The 16,899-nt window shown below is 49.9% G+C and overlaps 1 protein-coding gene across 2 annotated transcripts in view; it reads left to right on the forward strand.

The window, feature by feature from the left end:
- Positions 1-1,106: 1,106 nt before the first annotated feature.
- Atp2c2 (ATPase secretory pathway Ca2+ transporting 2) overlaps positions 1,107-16,899 on the forward strand; it is a 62,397-nt gene continuing 46,604 nt past the window's right edge. Inside the window, exon 1 of one of the 2 annotated variants that reach the window (XM_031341562.1) lies at positions 1,107-1,349. In XM_031341562.1, the coding sequence (XP_031197422.1) occupies positions 1,257-1,349 (93 nt within the window). In that variant the 5' untranslated portion in view covers positions 1,107-1,256. The remainder of the gene's footprint in view (positions 1,350-16,899) is intronic. The other variant, XM_031341563.1, reaches the window with a different exon arrangement.

Raw genomic sequence — 16,899 nt, forward strand, 5'->3', positions numbered from 1 at the left:
GATGGGCAGGATGATGGAGGTGCTTCAGTTCCGTTAAGAGAGAAAGATCAGGGGAGACATGAAGCCCACTAAAGCTTCCCATCAGGTTGACTAGCACCGCAGTGGCTGCAGCTTGGGGGAGCCAGTGAGGCAGGCGGCAACTATTTGCTCAAAGGGGCAGTTTAGTCACACAAACAAATATGTAGTCCATTGATCAACTGCCTGAGGTTAAAAGTAAACCTACAGCCCGGCAGTGGTGGCACACACTTTTAATCCCAGCACTTGGGAGGCAGAGGCAGGCAGATTTCTGAGTCCGAGGCCAGCGTGGTCTACAGAGTGAGTTCCAGGACAGCCAGGGCTACACAGAGAAACCCTGTCTCACAAACAAACAAACAAACAAACAAACAAACAAAGTAAACCTACGATAGGGCATAGCCTAGCCTTCTCTAGGGCTACCTCTGCTCCGTGGAGTTAGGGATCCTGGTCCACCCTAAAGCCTTGTGGTTTTCCATAGCATATACTGGGCAGCCCAATGTGTGTGACACCCCTCTCCGCATCACAGGGTATCAGTGTGCTGCCGATGCCAACACACTCTGTGCTGAGCCCTTCAGGATCACACTGCCTACAGGACACCCATTTTTCCTGGGACGGGGGTGGTATTCTGATCATTAGAAAGAGAGGAGTGTGCTCGACAGGCAAACATAAAGGTCGGAGATCTTCCACAGGTGGCTGTGGTACCCCCTCCAGTTTCCATACTCTCAAGGGCGCATCTACGTGTTCGTGGGTAAGGCTCCTGTAGGCAAGGTCTCAGGTTTCTGCTCTATTTCAATTACAGATGCAGCCAGGATAGCTCAGAGAGGCCAGATAATTGACTGGCCTGGAGCTGTTCTATCCCAGGTAAGGCTTTAGCTCAGGACTTTCTCCCTTTCAGGTGATTCTTATGCTCTGGCAGGTTTGGACAAGACATCATAGCCCTGAGACCACACAGTGGCTTCCTGATCCTTGCAGAGCCGCTGCGGCTGACCCTGGGGGCTGACCCTGGGAGTTTGGGGTCCTGGCGCCAGTGGGGCGGGCCAGGCGCGCAGAGGGCGGAGCTGCTGAGCCCTGCCCAGGGGCGGAGCTCACCTGGGGACCAGGTAGGCAGCTCCCCGGCAACCTGGCCGCCCGGGAAGCCTGGGCGCGCAGCAGCCGCGGCCTCGCTAGGGCCCCAGGGACGCGGGCAGGGACTGCGACAAGCCCCACGCCCGGCTGTGGAGCAGCCTGGACACCCGCTCACCATGGGGAGACGCCTCAAGTTTCTGCAGAAACTGGCTTTCTTGGGCCAGAACCACCGGTACAAGGCGCTGGAGAGGGACGAGGTGGAGACCTTGGTGAGTCTGGGCGATTTGGGATGAAGCGTGGGATCAGACCCCACATCTGTCCCCTGGGACTCTGTATCTGACCCGTGGGACCCCGTGGGTCACTGGACCCTGAGATTCTTCTCAGCACCTCCTTTGACTCTGAAAAGAAGCTAGCTTCGAAGTAAGCAGCTCTACCTGGCTCAATGAGCAGTTCACTTGGTTAGGCCAGCCCATTTTGGGAACGAGAAACTGAGGCCTGTGCTCTTTAAGGGCATGGAGGTCACCTAGCCAGGGAGTTAACTTCGTTTTCTCCAATTCAAGGGAGTTTAAATGCCTCTACACACACAGACAGCTGCATGGAGTCCTAAAGAAAGGCTGCTGGGATTGAACGGGATGGGGACCAAAAAAAAAAAAAAGGCCACACAAAATCCCGCTCAAGTTGAAGCGGCTCAGTAGGGCTTTCCTCTACATGGTTTTTAAAAACCTGCTCTAAGCCAGGCACGGTAGCACATGCCTCTCATCCCAGCACTTGGGAGGCAGGGACAGGTGGATCTCTGAGACCAGCCTGATCTATATAATGAGTTTTAGTACAGCCAGAGCTACACAGAGAAACCCTTTCTTCAAAAAACAAAACAAAACAAAACAAACAAAAACAAAAACAAACACTTACTCTAAACTGTATATCTTTGAACCTCAAGGGGGTTCCTGGGATAACCTTACAGAACTTCAGTGCAAGAAGTTTCTCTTCAGGACTAACAACCATAAAGTTGTTTCTGTGACTCTGATGGGGCAGATGGGGTCCAACCAGTAGGTTGGTGACCCAGCACAGCTCCTTACCCCTGCCAGCTGTGTGAAGTCTGAGAGTGGAAACTCACAGCACACCCAGAACTCCATGCTTGTCCCTAGGGAACAAACCCTCCAAATACGGTCTTTTCATGCCAAAGGGGGAGGAGGGGCTAGGTTAAATTTGTAGCAACAGAAGATGATTTGTAATATTTTGATTTTATTTTCTCCCAAGGAATGCCATGGTCAAAACACTTGACGGCTTGTTTATTTACAAAGGTTATTATTATATGCATCCATGCTGGTGTTGATATAGGAATTCTGGTGTTAGAGCTGTGACCCGCAGGACCCAAAACTATCAGTGTTCCTCTGCAGCCTCATGAGTTAGCGGCATACCATAATCCTTTGCTAATGCCAAGTGTGTCATTACACATTTGTAATGTGTGGTTAACAGGGGTTGGAAGTGCATTTGTTGATGCTGATGGCTTCCTTCTACCTTTTTCTGTTCCTTTTCTGCCTCTGTCTTTTGATGTTTTGGGCAAGGCTGGGCAACCCTAAGCGCTCCTGATGTGTAGCCGGTTGTTATCAGGGTGTTTGGTTGTTTGTTTGTTTTTCGAGACAGGGTTTCTTTGTATAGCCCTGGCTGTCCTAGAACTCACTCTGTAGACCAGACTGACCTCGAACTCAGAAATCCACCTGCCTCTGCCTCCCAAGTGCTGGGATTAAAGGTGTGCACCACCACTGCCCGGCGCCAGGGTTTCTAAGAGTGTGAAGGTGTAGGTTTGAAGGTGTGAAGTCCATCTGGAGATGCTCTGAGCCAGGTGAACTTTGTTCCCCCAAGCTGTTCAAAGGCAACCTGTCTGCAGGTGTATTTCCCACCTGGCCATACTCTCTGTAGTATACTCTTCACTGAAGGTGAAGGAGCCTTGGGCATGTGGTGACCAGTAGTGTAGACTTATGGGGAGGTCAGCGATGCAGGCAGTCCTCAGAAAAGGCCAGCTGTGTCGGGTGTACTGTCTCCAAAGCTGCCCTTACAAACATGAGGCACTCAATAAGGGTGCAGAGTCAGGGTCTGGGGAGAGTGGAGCTCGACGGTGGATCAATGCGTAAGTCTCTGGCTTCCATCCCCAGTACCACAAGAAACAAAGCAATCACACTAAAAACCAGTCCCCAGGAATGAGGTGAAGGAAGAGAGTTTACTGCTGGAGCTGGAACCCTGTGGCCTCCAAGAGGCTTCATGGAGGAACCCAATTCACTCTGGGATCGATTCTGCAATTGTCATGACTTGGCTTTATGATCATTTGGCATGTGCTGTGCCCCTGGTGCTGGTCGGCTTCACAGCACACGCAGATGTCCTGAGACTGGCTGGGTCCCCTCTGAGGCCTTTGGCCTCCAGCTGAACTTTTATGGCAATTTTGGCACAGAGACAAGCGCCAGGGTTCCAATGGGCATCCTTTGGTTGTTGAAAAGTATTGACTGGACAATCATGGGCAGCGCAGAGGATAATTCGGCACACAGTATTCACGAATTAGTTCACAGGGAGAGGAGGAGAGTGACAGATGAAAGAGGGAAGAGAGGCGCCTCGTCAATGGTCTTATTGATTCAGATGTGCTGAGGAAGAAAGCCAAAGAGCCTGGAAGGGGCTGAGAGAGATGGGGGATCCCCAAGTTACAGGGCTCAAGATAGATTTGAGGTTCAGCACCCAGCTGGTGAGGTAGCCTCTTTCTGCTGTCTTTCCAGAGTGACAAATGGACAGGTGTCCGCAAGACTCTTTGGTTTTGAAGCTGGACAAAGCTCTCTCTGATGTCCTGCACAGTAGGAGAACACGAGACTAGAAATTCCCGCTCCTGGGAAGGCTGGGTGTCAGCTCCAGGGATCTTGATTGTGGCCTCGAGGCTGCTCCTGAGGTGGGTGTGATGCCCACCTGTCCTACCATCCTGACTATTGACCTTGTCACAGTTCTGGGCTCTCCAGATCCAGGCCTGGGTGCCAGGAGACAAGCATGTGCAATGGGCACCATGTCATTTGACCCAGGCTCCAGTAACTGTTGTGTGTTTGGTTTGACTGAGGAAAATGCCCGCACATTCTGCCCTTAGATATCCATCCTGGTGGGTGGAAGCAGGTCACAGTTGACCTTGGCTGTGAAGTGTGGAGCTGGGAGAGAGCAGTGCCTGAGATTAACAGGAGTAGAAAGATGAGTGAGCCTGGCAGAGTGCCAAACAGGAGGAGGGAAGTGCAGAGGCTGGTCTGAGAAGGTCAGGCTACGTAGGTGACCCCAGGAGCCTCGGCAGAAAGACTCTGGCCTTTCTACTTACAGTCGTGGGGACCTTTGACTGGTTTTAAATCAGGGTTTGGCAGTTGTTCACATATTCATAAATGTGCCAGACGTTAAGAAACTCAGTAAGGAAAACAATCACAGATTTGTATGTTTAAGACCCGACACTCAGACGCCAGGCAGTGGTGGCGCACACCTTTAATCCCAGCACTTGGGAGGCAGAGGCAGGCGGATTTCTGAGTTCGAAGCCATCCTGATTTACAGAGTGAGTTCCAGGACAGCCAGGGCTACACAGAGAAACCCTGGAGAGATGGCTTCTCCGTTAAAGTGCTGGTTGCAGTTCCAGAGGACCCAGGTTCGATTCCCAGACCCACGTGGGAGCTCTCAGCCATCTGTAATTCCAATTCTAGGAGATCTAGGTACTCTTCCAACATATGTGATCGCCGTATACATGTGGTCACAGACACACACACAGACACACACCCATATACATTAGAAAATAAAGATTAATTAAAAAACAAAGATGTGATCCTTGTCTAGCATGTGCAAGGCCCTGGGTTCTATAACATATATGTATATGTGTGTGTATGTATATATGTATATATGTATATAATATATATGTATATATATAACTCGGTATATACTAAGCAGGCTGTATGTGTGCGCACATGCACAGGCATGTAGGTGTGTGTGTGTGTTCATGTGTGCATGTGTGTTTAGCCTTTCTGATATGAATCATGTCAGTTAAAGACATCGGCAGAGAGTATGGGCATTTTCCTCAGCCCAACCCAACACGCAACAATTGTTGGAGCCTGGATCAAATGACAAGATATCCATTGCACATAAATACATATACATATATATATTTATGTATGTATAATGTATGTATAAATGTGTATGTATATATGGTCTATATCACAGATTTTATACATATATATATTCTTAGCCTGAGGTTGACTCACACCCATCAGAATACAATTGAAAAGCATTACACCCTTTACCCCTTGTCATCTTAACAATTTACCCTGAGGTGTGACTTCAATCCATATTATCATTTAACTTGTCAATCAAAGGAGCCACAGGCTTGCAGCTCAGCTGTGGGCACAGGCTTGTACATATAAAGTTCAAAGCTGCTGTGACGAGACCGGAAACGGCGGAGACCCAACCCATGACACACAATGACTGGTTCCATTCTCCATCCCCGGCTGAAGAACACTTTGCCCCCAAGCTTGGAACAGATACTTGTGCTTGTAGGGTTGAGTGTTCCTGGCTCAGGATCTCTCTCAAGGTGTTGGTTGCTGGCCACATGGTCCTTTCTGAGGGGCTCATTGTTGCCCAGCAGATAAATGGCTCAGTGGGAAGGAGTAAAGGCTGCTTTAGAATACCCACAACAAACCCCATGAATGAGGACTCACAACTTCTCCCGTACCTCTTTGCAGTTCCATGAAGGAACTCCAGGCTTAGTTCCCTCCATAGGGCAGGGATGGCACACTGCTTGAGTGAACAGTAGGGAGAAGGGTGGTAATTAGGGGCTCCCTCAGGCTGCCCCCCCACAGTAGTGGGAAGACTTCCAGCCAGATGTGCATATCCATCCTCACAACTTTCTAGAAGTGGAGATAGGGGGATCTACATTCAGTTACCCCCTGGCTCCACAGATAGTTCAGGGAAAGCCTGGGCTACATGAGACCCTGCCAAAAAAGAACAGAAAAGAGAGGATGATTTCTTTAACTGACATGATTCATATAAAAAGCACTACACAGATACACACATGGACACACACACACACAGATACACACATGGACACATGCATGCACACACACATACACACATACACACACACAGATACAGATATACACATGGACACACATACGCACACAGATACACACATGGACACACATACACACACAGATACACACATGCACACATACATACACATGCACACATGCACACACACAGATACACATATGGACACACACATACACACATGCACAGACACAGATGCACACATGGACACACATACAGATACACACATGGACACACACATGCACACATACACACACATACACACATGGACACACACAGATACACACATGGACACACACATGCACACGCACATGCACACATACACACACACACACACACACAGCCTGCTCAGGAATCCCTAGTTTTGTAATGTTTCCTTTGATGCTATTTTTTTCCCCTTGGGCTTAGAGTTTGAAGTTGTGAGCATGCTCACACCAAGAATGGCCATGTCCACGTGTGTGTGTCAAACGGGATGTAGCTATCCAGAAGCTTGCTAGATTAAGGTGATCAGTCTCGGGCCTGTGACACCTGGCGGCAAGCTGGCTGTGACCGATAGCTGCAGAACTGGCTTGGCCGCTTTCAGATAAGGAACATCTGGATTACAGGATGGTGTTGCTTCACTTCGGTCTTGTTGTATATAATAACTCGCTCCAGGGCTCCTTGGTGATGGCAGGCAGGGAACTGCAAACAAAGACAGGATTCATGTCAGGCACCTGCCTGTGGCTGGCTGCCCCTCTCTGCCCCTCTAACCTCTGTAGCTTACACTGGAGAGTCCCCAACTGAGATCTGTGATGTCTCCATTCTCCTGTGTGTTGAGAATCTTGTCATTAGTACCACCAGGTCTGTGCTAAGAGATTTAACTTAGTAAGTTCCCAGGCAGCCTGAAGGTCCTGGAGGATCAATGTAAAGATGGTACCATGGTTGGCTGTTTAGTCCTAATGCCACAAGCCTTGTCCTGCAAGGTAAAGAAGCCTAGAGTCAGCTCTCAAGCTGGGGTCGACACAGCTGAAGTGTTTGGTGTGTGTTTGTGCGTGGTGGGGGAGGGGCTAGAGCTGGGGTTTGGGGCTCCCCAGCACTAGTGAGCACAAGACTATCTACCAGATGGATAGGTGTCCCTCCTTAATAAGACAGCTACTGCCACCAGGGTAGGAACTTGCCTGTCTCATGCTCAAAGCAGTCTGGCTTATAGAGGACCTAAATGTTGGAGCTCTCCTCCCACCCTGCTGATGACCAGTTGAAATGAGAGCTGGGAGAAAGTGTATCTGGGACCTTGTAACCAGGACACACTGGGCCTTGGCCAGAGACCCTGGCAGAGTCCAGAGCTAGGGCTTTTGCAGTGGCTGGGAGAGGTGTCTGTGAATGTGAGCAGGCCAGACCCCAGCCTGTCACAAGAGGTGCCAGTGGGAAGAGGGAGTGGGGACACAGGTTGCTATTCTTGAACTTCCCCACTCCCATTAGTTCCTGGCAGAGTTGCTTTGGGTCAGTACCACAGAGTGAGTGGCTCAGGATAGGGTTCTGCTCAAGGTGGTTACAGCTGTCTTCATTCCCTTGAACTTCTTCTGTATGGCACCAACATAAAGATAGAATCAAGATGCTGAACATGTGTCTTAGTCAGGGTTTCTATTCCTGCACAAACATCATGACCATGAAGCAAGTTGGGGAGGAAAGGGTTCATTTGGCTTACTTCCACATTGCTGTTTATCACAAAGGAAGTCAGGACTGGAACTCAAGCAGGTCAGGAAGCAGGAGCTGATGCAGAGACCACAGAGAGATGTTCTTACTGGCTTGCTTTCCCTGGCTTGCTCAGCCTGCTCTCTTATAGAATCCAAGACTTCCAGCCCAGGGATGGCACCACCCACAAGGGGCCCTACCCCCTTGATCACTAACTGAGAAAATGCCCCACAGCTGGATCTCATGGAGGCACTTCCCCAACTGAAGCTCCCTTCTCTGTGATAACTCCAGCCTGTGTCAAGTTGACACACAAAACCAGCCAGTACAGCATGGAATAGTAAGCTCTAAGTACCACTTCTCCCATCCCTTAGGTGGGATATGAGAGCAGAGCTGGCTGCCTAATACCTGGGATTGGGTGTGAAAGGAAAATGGATCCCTGTGAAAAAGGAAGAGAGTGTGTTTCTGTCTTCTATCACCATGGCTTTTACAAAATTTATTTTATTGATTACTGTGTATATGTGTGTGAGGTATGCATTGGGCACAGCACACATGTGGAGGTCCGGAGACAACTCTGTGATGTTGGTTCCATTTTTATATGGGTTCCATTTTTATATGGGTTCCGAGCTTGCAAAGCAAATGATTTTGCCCGATGAGCCATCTCACCAGCCTTGGGTTCTTAAAAAACGTGGTTAGTGGGCAGGGGATGTGCATGCCACAGCACATGTAGGAAGGTCAGAGGACCATTCTGGGGAGATGGTTGTCTGGTTTTACCATGTGGGTTCCAGGGATTGGACTCTGGTCACCGGGGTGAGTGACAGACTTCTCTACCCACTGAGCTACCTCAATGGCCTTGTCTTAGGTTTTGACTCTTCCTTAGGATTGTACTTTATGGATTACTACTAGGCATGTGCAGAGACCCCAGAGGGAGGGAAGTCAAAGCCACAGGAATAGTGGATGATGGGAAGTGGAACCCTGCATGAGCAGAGCCATCCAGTCCCACGCTAAGCATCTGTCTTCATTCCCTTGAACCTCTTCTGTATGGCACCAACGTAAAGATAGAATCAAGATGCTGAGCATGGAACAGTAAGCACTCGGTACCACTTCTCCCATCCCTTAGGTGGGATGGGAGATCTCTGCATCTGTGGTCTCACACCCAGGAATCCTCAAAGTGGACATGCCTTGGGTTCTCATTGAAAAGGAAGGGGAAGATTAACACTGAAGCACAGTTGTTGTCTGTGCAGAGAAGAAGGGGAAGATTAATGCTGAAGCACAATTGTGACTGTGCTATCCCAAGCTGTGGGCAGTTCCTGCAATGGTTTTAATTACACATTTAAAAAGAAATTATTTCGTGCATGTAGAGGTCAGAGAATGACTTGTGGGAATATGTTCTCTCCTCCGACCATATGGGTCCCAGGTCTCAAACTCAGATCCTCAGGCTTGACAACAAGGATCTTTCTTTCCTCGATGAGCCATCTCACCCATCTCCTTGGAGGGCTTTTGACCTGTGAAACTTTGAGAATGACAGCAGGCAGGGAGCGCAGCACTATTCCGTGGGGCCCATCATCACCAAAGCCTCCAAGGCTAGAGAGCTGAGGTCTTTCTCAGCTTCCTGCCTAGTTCCTGTCTACAGGACCTAGCTGGGGGTGGAGGTTCAACAGTGTTGCTCATGGGTACAGAGGCCCCAGGTGAGCCGGTCCCTCCTTGGAGGAAGTGCTGTGTCTCATACTGGAAGCCTGGGATGGAGGAACTAGCTCCTGGCTCTTCCTGAGCTGGAGAACACCATCTCCCTTGCCCCATCCTGGTCATCTTCTGAGGGCATCTTGTGTCCTAAGCTACTAAGAACTCCAACCTGATGGACCACCCTTAGTAGCCTTGCTTTATCCCAGTGGCTTCTTTTAAAGCCTTGACTGCAGAGAAGCCATATCCCAAGGGTGGAGTGGTGGTGGTTGTGGGAGGGGAGGCATCAAGTTCCTTACGGAAACATCTCCTGAGGAGTCCTTGTCCTCCCAGGAGCTGCAGCCACCATTGAGAAAACCATGGAGGTTGTACAGTGCTTGAAGTTAGGCTAAGCCCCCATCTGTCCCCACATCTGGCAGAAACCGTTCTACGGCAAGGCCTCTTCCAGAACCTTCTGTTGACCAACTTACTGGAGAGACGAGAGCCCAGCAAAGCACGATCACGTATAGACAGGGAAGCCGTGCCCACGACTTGTGATTCTGGAAACTTCCAGAACCAAAGTCAGTGTTGCATGTGATCTCTCTGAACAGTCCTGAGTAGGAGGCCTGGTTAGTTTGTGTGTCACCCACAAGACCACTCATGTATTCCCGGGGCTTATAAGTCTTTGCTTCTAGGCAGGTCAAATGTGGGGGTCTTGTGGGTCTAATCCGAGACCACCCCCTGGCCTAGAGTTCCAAAGGCCCATCCCTTCCTGGTGTATGAAAGAGGCTGAGTTGACTTGTTTGGCATCTCTTGTATTCTGCTGTGTAAGGAGATACTTGGTCATAAGAATCCATGAGAGTCAGGTTCATCCCTAGGCTTCTGGGTTCTTCCTTTGCGCTGTCCACAGGATCCTCATAGCTGTTAGGCAGCATTAGCAGAGTCTTCGTGCTCCTTGCATGTCCACGGGCTTCCCCTCAGCACCTGTGGAGAATTAATGGAGTGACCAAGAAGTTGTACTGCCTCCTTGAAGCCCCAGGGAGCGCGTGAGCAGAGTGTTGGGCCTGCTCCACACCTCAGACCCCGACACCTAGGGTGATTTTGACACTCCGGGTTTTAGCTGGCCTTAGTGGCTCTATGGACACTTTCTGGAGGAAGGGGTGGAGCTCGGGGAACTTGCATTTGACTGAGCCGCTCCTGAGTCACACCACACACAGGCCATGGAGCCCACTACACGGTCATGGTGGCAGATTCCGGGCAGGTGTCTCTGAGTCATTCTCCCTCTGGGTTTTTGCAGACTTCCCTCAAAGCTGCTCTTTTCCAGTCCCTCCCCCAAGCATGGAGGTAGTGAAATTTCAGTGTGCCCTGCCTTCCCTTTTCATTAAATTCTGCCCGTGTCCATTGTTATTAATTGTGGTCTCTGGAGTACCTTGGACTGGGCATGACCCTCTCATCTTTGTCTTTCCATTTTCCCCCTTTCTATACCTGTCCTATTTCTTTCCCCTCACAAACCCCACAGCAAATCTCAATGGCACAATTCCACACCTTCATCCCCACCATACACGTTGGCCCCATCTTCCTCCTGGGCACTGTTAGCGTGTCACTGTGTAACAGCCAGGTAATGTGCATGGGTGTTCTGGTCTTTCTTCCTTGGAGTCGCTCTAAGGACTGTGGGGATTTGTTACAAGATCCTCTGGCCCAGGCTGCTTTCCTATAGTCGGCATTGCTCCATCCGGCCCTGGGAGAGTTTGTGTAATGGCTTCAGGTCCCCGCACCTGAATCTACCCTCTGTGCAATGGGATAAATGGTGCACATCCGAGGTGCCTCCTGGGAGAGAGTGATTAAATAGAGGATTAAATATTTAGATCTATAAGTAGCGATTAAATATTAAATAGGGAGTGGAGCATTGAGTGCGCCACCTGAGGGCCGTTCATGTGTCTGTCCCTACGCACACCTACATGGAAGTCAGGCCAGAACCTTGAGTTGTTCTTGTCCCTCGGATACCATATTTTGACTCCCACCGGCCTAAAAATTGCCAAGTAGGCTAGGCTGGCTGGCCAGAGAGTGGCTCATCTGTCTCTGTCTCTAACCTGCCTCCTTCCGAAGACTGCTTGCTGTTCTGTTTTGTTTAATTTAATGTGGTTTTTGGAAATTAAACTTGGATCCTTATGCTTTTAAGTCTCAGTCCCTGTTGTTTACTCTTTAATTGTAGGTAGGTGTCTCTGTATCTTTTCTCCACCTTCAGTGGGACATCCCAATTCCGCTGCCCCTCAGCTCCCCCACGTCCCCTGAGTCCTGCATCATTGTTAGGCAGGTGTATTCACCTTGGATGGTGTCCATACCTAGCTAGCTTCCTTTCCCATTTTGAGAATTATTTTATTTAATTTTTATGTGTATGAGTACACTGTAGCTGCACAGATGACTGTGTTCGATCATGTGTGTGGCTGCTGTTGATCTCAGGACCTCTGCTCAGGCTCGCTCCGGCCCCGCTTGCTCTGGCGTAATTTTCTGCAGCTGTAGTCAGACGCACCAGAAGAGGGCGTCCGATCTCATTGTGGGTGGTTGTGAGCCACCATGTGGTTGCTGGGATCCGAACTCAGGACCTTTGGAAGAGCAGTCAGTGCTCTTACCTGCTGAGCCATCTCGCCAGCCCCCTCCTTTCCCATTTTAAACCCTTAGAGGGAGTCCCAGAAGTTCCGAAATTTCAAGAGCTTGTCTATAGTTAAACAGAATGCCTGGGAATTTGAAGGCTGGTCCTCTGACTTGTAAGTTTTACTTCACTATGTTGAATAATTGTCTCTTAGGCTCCTCAGCCTCTTTTCAAAATGCTTTATGCAAATAGTCCCTTGCACATGGACTGAGCGGCAAGTGAGTAAGCCAGTCATCCTTCCCATCTCTCCCTGGCCAGATGGAACCCAGCCAGGGACCTGGGACCAAACGCTCCCAAGACCAGGGATCAGAGACCCAACCTCACTGAGGTTAGGAATCTGATGCAGCCCACAGGGAGGCCCTTGGCATCGCAGGAAGAGGCAGGCAGGTTTTTCCCAGGGCTGGAGGAAAGCCACTTTTATCTACTGGTCTCCAGAAGTGAGGCCCCACAGAGGTGGCCTCAAGACTGGCAGCCAGAACCTGAAGTTGAAACCAGGGGTAGAACTCCACTTCCAGGAACACAGGCGTGGTACTTCCTGGAGCCGCCTTCCCTATCATGCAGGACCCGGTTCAGGCCCTGCTACTTCCTGCTATACAGGACACAGCAGGTCTTAAGGAAACCCACCTTGCACAACTGATCCCAGAACGAGTGGGTGACATGGAGCCTCGCTTCTGTCTGTGAGGCAGGGAGGTGGACTGGTGGCACCACTGCCCAACAGGAGGTAGGCTCAGCGCTCAGGCCTACTGATCCTGGGATACCACTTGCCCCTTCCAACAAAGTGGTCACTGCGAATTGACCTTCCGGAAAGACTTGGAAGCCAGTACGCGCAGACTTGGCAGCTGCATTGGGCCAGATGTGCTCAGTGAATATGTAAAGTGGTTCTGCAGCTGTAAGGGGGACCTGTTAGAAGACCATGAGGCAGACTCTGAAGGTTCTTCATTCCAACCTTTATAGTTAATATGTGTCTATGCTGACCACCTTACCACCTTCACCCTTGCCACCCCTACTTGGGCACACAAATTACATGGTGATCCATTACCCCTGAACACTTGAAGACGTTCATTCCTAATCACACTAAAGATTTAGTCCTCTCTGTACCTCCACTCAGCCATGGGCACATTCATGTGGTGCGTGGACTCACTGGGGTCTGGAACCTTCTGGAGTCCAGTGCTCCTTGTCACCTGCTATATGTAATGATTCCTTGGTTTTCCTGATCTTTGAGGTCCCTGGCATTCTTCCAAGATCAGTAGAACTTTTTTAGTTTTTCAAGTCAAATTTTCTCTGTGTAGCCCTGGCTGTTTTGGACTTTCTTGGTAGACTAGGCTGGCCTCAAACTCACAGAGATCCGCCTTCCTCTGCCTCCTGAGTGCTGGTATTAACAGCATGTGCCACCACGCCCATCTGAGGTCCTTGGCGCTCTTAAAGATTCACAAGCTCATAACTGTGGAATGTTCCCCCATTTGGGCTGGGCCAGTGTTTCCTCAGATACACACTAGATCCACTCTCCTGAGAGGCTTTGTGGGAGGTGTGTGTGTGCTCACTGTGTACTGAAGTGCTCACCATGTGCTGAGGTTGGCCTTGAGTTGGGCATTTCCCTCTATTCTCCACTTCACTTTCTGAAACTTGAGTTTCCCACTGAACTTGGGGCTTGACGGTTCCACTATGCTGCCTCTGTGTCCCCAGCACTAGGACTACAGACATGTACTGCCATGCATGACTTTTATATGGGTGCTGGTGGGCACTGAACCTCATGGTTGTGCGCCATGCCCTTTACCAACTAAGCCAGGTCCCCAGTGCCCTTGGGATGCTGAGTGTCCCATTGCCAGTGGTGGCAGCTCCTAGCCTGAGCCGGAACTGCATGGGTGATGTTCGCCTGACTAAAAGCATGATGAGTGATGTCCCAATCCACTTCCTGCACTTCCTCTTCTCCCCGCCCCTTGAGTCATCCACACCTATGTGAGCACATGAATTCCAGTTTGACTGTGTTCATATCTGCTGCTCTCAGTATTCACTGCGGCTTGCTCCAGGTTCTCAGATCTGGCTGGTGAGAGATCCTTCATAAGGTCTCCTTGCCCTTCTAGCCTTCCCTAGAAGCAGGTGAGCCTGTTGAAATGGGAAGAAATACTAGAAATACTGCTTCAAAAGAAGCAGCCTTGTCTCTTAGATTCTGGTGTGCATTTTGCTTGGGCTACTGTGTTAAGAAACACCTACAACAAAAAAATGTTTGTCTTTGCTAATGGGATGAGGGGTGTGTGCATGCATGCACTGCTTGTCTATACTCAGCCTTGTGTCTGTGCATTTCAACCCAATAAATCCCGAATAGTCCATGTCCACTCCCTGAGCACTTCATGGCAATCGGGCTATTTCTGAATCATGCACTCATATGCAAATCACATACACTCTGTGCAAACTGGACACTCACATGTATGTACACCTGAGTGGGCACTACCCAGAACCGGGATGGAACTTACAGATCCCAGAATCCCCCCCCCGGCACTGGGCTTTCTCTCACACATTGTCTTCTAGAAATATTAAACACTGCTTTATATGTGGATCTGCTCTGCCTGCTTCAGAAATCCATAAAACTGTCACACCCAGGGACCCCACCCCTCCTGCTATCTTTGTGAGAGTGGCTGTTTATCTACCAGTGATGCAGGTCACTCTCTGTCACTTTGTGGGACTGTGAGCATCTCATTCCATCAGCATATAGCAGTCTGGTATGGTGAGCAGGCATGTAGGCCGTGTCCAGTTTGGACTGTTACATCATAGGTACACAAAACTGTTAGCTCCCATGGCGGGTGTTTAGCTATAATGGATATTTCCACAGAGTCTTCCCCAAATTGTGGTGCCATTAATGTGAGATGGAGAAAGAAAAAAGAGGTGTGGGCTGTTTGCAGAAGGTGGCCCATACGTAGGCTGAGGGGCAGCAGCTTCCCCAGAAAGAAATGCTGAGAGACTCTAAGACTCTGCTCTCTAGGGAAAAGGGCTTCTGAGAAAAAGGTTCCATTTTCCTTTAGCAGGCCCAGAGGGTATGTTGCAGGGCAGAGAGCAGCTATAGCGGAGCCTCAGGTCCTACGAACCCTGAGAGGCAGGTCTCCTGGCACAGTTTAAGTGAAGTAGAGAAAGGAAAGGGCAGATTTTGCAAGTGAGTCCAGTAGGACCCAGTGCTTTTTAGTATCAAGTGGAAAGATTCCTCAAGGCAACAACCCAGGGAGCTGTGGATAGACCGGAGGCTGCTTGCTCAGGATTCAAGCAGCCTACCTACCCACTGGGCCTCCTTCAGCAAAGCCCATGGCTTTCTTAAATCTTGGTGAGTCATCCTGTGATATGAACTCAACAAGAGCATACAGCAAGACTGCTGAGAGAGGCAGCCCCAGCTGCAGCCTAAGGTCAAGACAGGCAACGAGTTCCTGCCTGGGCTGCAGTGGTATCTAGAGTGTGCGTGTATGCGTGTGTGTGCATGAGAGTGTATGTATGTGGGTGTGCATGCACATGTAAGTGTGTGTGTGTGTGTGTGTGAAGCCTAAAGCAATATCCAGCTCTCAGCAAGACACATCATGACCCACCATGTGTGCTGGTCAAGAGGGACAGCATTGTCAGGGACCAGGGGACACCAACTATAGCAGGTATTCTTCAATATACAGTTAACATTTTCATTCAGGGAACTCGGAGAGGTCAACTCTTGGTCTTCTTTCGGGGACAGCACTGGCCCATGCATCGTGGTGGTCTCCTAGTTGGCCAGCCAGCCCATCAGTGAAGGTTGGCACTAACCCAGAACTGTTAAAATAGCGAGGCTCTGAGAAAACCCTTCTGTAAGAAGGTCTGTCTGAGCAAGATGTGAGCCGAGCATTTCTAACATAGATGGTGCCACATGCCCTGTAATGGGGTATGTCCTGGTTCATGCCCCATGGCTGTATGTGAGAGATGAGATCTCTCTGGTACCTGAACTAGCGTGTGGACATCCTTGGCTTTATCATGGCGTTGACAGCCTTAGTCCATATCCTTTTCCCAGTTTTCGTAAAAAAGCCGAATGGATGGTCGCTTTCCCCTTTCACAGGCCAGGGACTCACATTTCTCCTGCAGCAATTTTATCTCTGGATGCTGCACACAGTGCTCACCCTGTGTGTTAGAAAGCCCAGTCTCCTTTTTGTCCGGGACTTGAATGTGTTTCTTATCTGAGTTTTATCTTGTACATAGAAAGTCCTTTCCCACTCCAAGATCCTAAGAGAAGGCAGGCCCCAGCTTCCTCTTACGCTTGGATGGCTTGTCTTTGTCCTTGTGTTTTTCCTTGTTGATCTAAGTGGAGGCACTTGCGTAACTTCTTGGCATAGTGCAGGACCTGTAGTCTCCCAGGCAGCGGGCAGGGTTCTCTGCATTCAGGAGGGAGCCAGGGAATAAGGGAGCAAGCCAGCCAAGCATTGTTAGTATAGACTTGTGACTGTTGCAGAGGCCACAGCACAGGCATTGGCCTCTGTAGGGAGGAGGGTGGTGCCACCATAAGGGACATCCTGTGCTGTGACTGCCACTCCCTGCCTGCTCCTATGCCTGTATCTTCTGACTGCCTCCCTGTGCATGGCTGCACGTACAGCTACCGTGACCACTTGCCCTTCCTAACAGCAACAGAGATGGTGCTCACCATCTCTCCCTTCTACAGCATGTTATAGCACCTTCCATTTTGCGTGTACCATGCTGACATTCCTGTGTAAGTTGGACTGTGGCCGCCCCCTCCCATGAGGCCAGTG

This window comes from Mastomys coucha, unplaced genomic scaffold (genome assembly GCF_008632895.1).
Source record: "Mastomys coucha isolate ucsf_1 unplaced genomic scaffold, UCSF_Mcou_1 pScaffold22, whole genome shotgun sequence".
Lineage (NCBI taxonomy): Eukaryota > Metazoa > Chordata > Mammalia > Rodentia > Muridae > Mastomys > Mastomys coucha.